Raw genomic sequence first — 5,679 nt, forward strand, 5'->3', positions numbered from 1 at the left:
AGATGATTAGTTCTACTAACACTGACAAAACTTAACAGGTATGACAGTCTCAAACTGTAAGACTTAAAAGTGAATAAAATGTACAAGTAAATGAAACACTTTTAAAAGGCAAAATGAAAATGGAAATTAAAATACTAAAATAAATACCACAAAATATGTCAAGAAAATCAAAGATTGCATACATCAACTAAATTTAATCAAAATGTTGAGCTGCACGTAAAAAAATCTCTGATTGTTGAAATGCCTTGTTTAATTAAATGTCTGCTATAGACTTAATTCCTGCAGCAGATCATACAATTGCCTTGGTGTGTTGTATGACTATGTATTAGGGAATGCACCGATCCACTTTTTTTACTTCTGATCCGATCCCGATACCTAAATCTGAATATCGGCCGATACCGATCCAGTTCCGATATCATGATCATCATTGATTTTATATGACGCTGTAATAATCTCCTCTCAAGTACAATGTGTACAAATATATGCATTCATGTCCAAAAAGGCAACTTGAGGTAAGTTTTATTAATGTTGGATACGTTTTAAAGTTAGAATTAAATTCTGCTAACACAAAACATGTTTCTTTTTATTCCTAGTTTTAAAGTGGATATTAAAGTGATTAATTTAAGTGATTGTTCAAAGTTATTTTATTTTATTTTTTAAATAAGGGGCAGATATAAGATTTTTTTTTTCTTCTTTCTGCACTCTTTTCATTTAATGTTTTCTTTTTGATGATTTTTATTTTTATTTTGTTTCTTTTAAATGAATGAATAAATGAATTAAATTAAATAAAATGTTAAATGGCTTCAAGCTAAGTTCTTGGCATAAACCAACAGACATGTTCCTGTTTTTAGTATTTTACATCACTTTATAATGTAGCTGTTTTTGTTTTTAATATAATTTTCAAATCATATGCTTTTTATGATTGTTTAGTGTTGTACTGATAAATATCTCCTGGAGGGTAAACTATATCTTGGCTGCAAGTATCGAGCTGAGAAATCCTTCGTTTTCTACAACTGATAGTGGTTGGTCATTGATTATGATGAAGTTTAGCAACTTCTCTGTAAACATTTGAGCTCCGTGGTTTCAGCAATGTCTTCTTCTTGTTCAATCCGAAGCAGGCAGCCTGATTTGGGGCAGCCGAGCTCAAGTCTGTCCTCCTCGGAGACGGGCAGACTGAGCGGGGCAGATTGGACGCGGTTGACCGGGGTCGAGTCGCAGTTGTGGGTTGAGCAAAGAGTAGTGCCCCACTGAAGCCACGGAGCTCGAATGTCCATCGTAAAACTAACTTTACCACGGTTTAATGTGGCGCTGTGGCTCTGCCGACATTGCACATTGCTGTCTTGTTTTGTGTGTTTCTAGTGTAAAATACTTCCACACAGCGGACATGTTTAGATGAAAAGTTTGTTAGCTGTTAGCCACAGTGCTGCTAACTCAGTCCTCACATTGTAGCTGGCTGCAAACTATGAACTGGATTTCCTGAATGTGAGGTGGGTCTTATTACTCTGGGTTCATGAGACACGCCACCGTTCAGGAAATCCATTCCATAGTTTGAAGCCAACATGCATCATGGATCGGAAATATCGGCAGGTGGATCGGAAAAATCTGATACGTAAAATACGGATCGGCCTCATCCCTATATATATATATATATATATATATATATATATATATATATATATATTTTTTTTTTTTTTTTTCATTTATTTATTTTTCTTAACACAAACACACACAAAGAAAGAACACAGAACAACTGTTCATGAAAGAACTGTTCATGGTATATCTATTATTTTCCAGAAGAGATACATGACTTCTCTTATCCAGTGTTCAAATGTGTGTGTGTGTGTGTGGGGGGGGGGGGGGGGGTTTCTCCTTTCCTCTGCACAAAGCACGTCTCCTGACCAGAAGAAAGCCAAATGCAATCACATCCTTCTCGTACTTGCTGAAGGACGTATCCACAGGGACCATCCCGAACAGTGAGATGAGTGGTGATGGGTGCACAATTTTCCCACATATCACAGAGAAGGTGTCAAAAGTAGATTGCCAAATGGTCCGCAGTTTGGGACAGAACCAGAATGTATGCAGGAGTGTAGCTGGTTTTTTTGCATCAATTACATGCAGGGTCCAAGTCGACTTTGATCTTGGACAATTTGTCTTTGGACCAGTGCAGCCGGTGCACCACCTTGAACTGAACCACAGCATGTCTCAGACAGATGGAGGATGTATAAATGTTCTTAATGATCTTTCACCACCTTGAGTCTGATATGGATTCCTCCATTTCCCATTTCAGTTGAAGAGAGTCCAAACTGGGTTCATGGTATGAACTGAGTAGTGTATAAATCTTGCTATGGGCCCCCTTGGTATCAGACCTGCATTCCAATATCTTAACTACAAAATGTTTAGAGGGGTACAAAGGAAAACAATCAGAGATAAACCTCACAAAATGCCTTAGTATTTAATTAATTAGTCTGAAAACACTTATTGGATGTACATCTGCAACTGATTAACTTTCAGTTTGTTGTCAATTAGTAGGTAATAACCAGATGTGTAGTGCTTTAATTGCAGTCTATGTTGTTAGTCTTATCTAAGTCAGATCCCTAAAAGAAACCCTGCTTTTTTTAATCTAAATTGTAGTACCAGCCCCAGGTATGTGATTATAGCAGAAAGGCAGTATTTCTTGAAACTGAACAGATGAAGGAATCTTTATCAATCAAAATCCAACACAAAGGCTGCAAAATACAAAACAGAGCAAGACAACAAAAACCTCAGAAAAACCCAAGAAGCTCAACCAAAAGTCTATAAAACAGAAATGTATCTGTCAAGTTTTTTTAAACATGCACAAAACATAGATTTTTTTATATCAGTTCTCCACACACAATTGTCAAAAAAAAAAAAAAAAACTTTGACAAGCTTCTTTACACTAAATAAAAAAGGGCTTTTGTTGATGATGACAACACAATATAAAGAATGACCAGACTATTCCTTTAAGACAGCGGCTATATTTTAGCCTTTGTTGGCAGGTTTCTGTGTTAGGTCACATGTTCAAGATCAAGGCTGTCCAAAGTGTGGCCCCAGGACATTTACGGCCTTCACACTGGTTTCTTGCGGCTGCGACTGCAAAATAAAAATGGTATGACTTTGCCCAGCGAGCTAAAGAGACATGAACATGAACACCTTTTACAAATTTGAAGGGCAGCATTTTATTTTTTATTTTTATGTTGTACAGAAGATGATAGGAAACTTTTTTTTAAATGTGCAATATCAATTACAATACAGGTTTTTCATCTTTAATTACCATGTTTATTATTTTTATTACCATTTTATGAAAAAAAAAGAAAACAAACTATTACTGACTTTTAGCAGAAAAACATTCCTAAAACGTGGCTAAATACAGCAGCATAAAGCAAAGATAATTACTATTGATTTAAACATTGACAGAGGTAAGATTGTACCTCATTCAGTGAATATGGGACAGGAATCAATCAGTTTTACTGGTGTCCCTTCAAACCTAACCTTCTTTGAATTAGTTTTAGTGACAGCCAGCCGAACACTTCTCAGTGCTTCAACTAACCTTTTAAAACTTTTAGAACTCTCTCAGGTGGCACTGAATGTGTAATCCCACAAGATTCCCAGGTCAAGTGTCCACTGCGATGCCACACAACACATTTTAGTGACATTTTTCAAAGAAAAGTGACTCATTATACACTTTTCCTGCTAAGAACAGATTAAAATATACTTTCTAAGCACAAGAAAACAAACAAATGACTAAACAAATCAAATAATTCATTGCTTTCCTTACAATAAGTCTTTTATGTTAACAGTTTAGCGCTTTTGCACTCAAAATGAGAACACTCCTGTGTTTAATATTATTAATAAAACTAATATTGTCAATAATATTAATACTGTCCTAATATTTGTAACACTAATATTTTTTTTACTTGTTGCTGAGAGTTTCAATAAATAAATAAAATTAATCTCAAGGAAAATGTAAAAGTTTTTAAATCAAAATTCAACGATTTGCAGATTCCAAGTACCGTATTTTTCGGACTGTGAGGTGAAATATCAATGAACGGGTCTGTTTTCATAATGCGCACCGGATTATAAGGCTCGTTAAGAGAAACTAAATAATTTTGACAGATTTTTGAGCACCGTGTACCACATCAAATCGGTTCGAGGTCAGTAAGCACAACCAGAATTAATACATAAGGTGCACCGGGGTATAAGGCTCACTGTAGATTTTTGAGACAATTATAGGGTTTTAAATGCACCTTATAGTCCGAAAAATATGGTAATTTTAATTGATGCTTTTGGCCCACATGTCAAATAGTTTAGATGCCTCTGGTTCAGAATTATATATTTTTTTTATCTCTTTGTGTCTTAAGATCTTCTACAGCTTTGTCAGCTGTTGCCTCACGACATAGTCAAGTGTTAAATTACTATGGGAACAAAATGACTCCTTCCAAGAGGAAAAAAGAGTAAGAAAAGCTGATATTTGTTAGTTGTAGTGAAAAGCTTTGCAGTATATCATTAGACTGAAGAGGCCAAGCAGCTAATTCTAGGGCTCCTTCATGAAGATGGACTCCTGATTACACTGCACTTTTCACTGATCTGTCTCAAAAACACACAATGATGAGGTCCTCTTTCATCTGCTGCTCTCAGTACAATACCGTTTGAAGAGTAATAGGAAAAAGATGTTAAAGGTTTTTATTTAAAAGACACCTTTGGTGGTTATTTTTTCTTAGTTGCTTTAAAACCAGTCAATGTGCAGCACATACTGTCAGCATGATGCTACTGCAGAAGAATTGAAGCCTTACCATGTGTGTTCATTTTTCGTTTCAGTGTCAGTTGGTTACGAGTACGAGTTGTGTCCCGGTGTCATCCACTGGGAAAAGAGGACCGCTTTGATGCAGGGCTTTGAACTGGTGCCCTCCAGCCTCGGAGGGTGGTCCCTGGACAAACATCATGCCTTCAACATACAGAGCGGTGAGGACAACTCTCCATGCTATTCAGCCCTAACATTAAAAAAAAACCTGTACAGTTTCTCTGTTTTCTTGTATTTGAGTTGGGGGAAATGGTTGGATGTTCAACAACCACAAAATGAATTATACATTTAAAATGCATGTATATTTGTCTACTCTGTAAAATACGTACATTTCTATTACTGGGTGCCATAATAGCTTTGTGGTTCTGTAGTCAGTGCCATGATCTTGTAAACCCAAAACTGTAAGTTTGAGCCCGAGTTGTGTTTGAAAGAGCTTCTGACATAAATATATATATTGTGCCCTGGTGCAAGTTAAGCTGTGGTGAAAAACAACAGACATTTCTGTTCAAGACTGATGGATGGATGAGATGGATGGATGGACAGACAGACAGACATACAGACAGATAGATGGACAGATGGACAGACAGACAAATGGATGGATGGATGGATGGATGGATGGACAGACAGATGAGACAAACAGACAGATAGATGGATGGATGGATGGATGGATGGACAGACGGATGAGACAAACAGACAGATAGATGGATGGATGGATGGATGGATGGATGGATGGATGGATGGATGGATGGATGGATGGATGGATGGGACAGACAGGCAGGAGGGACAGCTAGCTAGCTAGCTAGATAGAAAGACAGACAGACAGACAGACAGACAGACAGACAGACAGACAGACAGACAGA

At 36.8% G+C, this 5,679-nt stretch overlaps 1 protein-coding gene across 1 annotated transcript in view; it reads left to right on the plus strand.

Moving 5' to 3' along the window:
- tenm1 (teneurin transmembrane protein 1) overlaps positions 1-5,679 on the plus strand; it is a 439,293-nt gene that overhangs the window by 288,546 nt on the left and 145,068 nt on the right. The window contains exon 19 of the mRNA XM_037675401.1: positions 4,837-4,980. Within this exon, the coding sequence (XP_037531329.1) occupies positions 4,837-4,980 (144 nt within the window). The remainder of the gene's footprint in view (positions 1-4,836; positions 4,981-5,679) is intronic.

The sequence above is a fragment of the Nematolebias whitei genome, chromosome 4, assembly GCF_014905685.2.
Source record: "Nematolebias whitei isolate Nwh7 chromosome 4, NemWhi1, whole genome shotgun sequence".
NCBI lineage: Eukaryota > Metazoa > Chordata > Actinopteri > Cyprinodontiformes > Rivulidae > Nematolebias > Nematolebias whitei.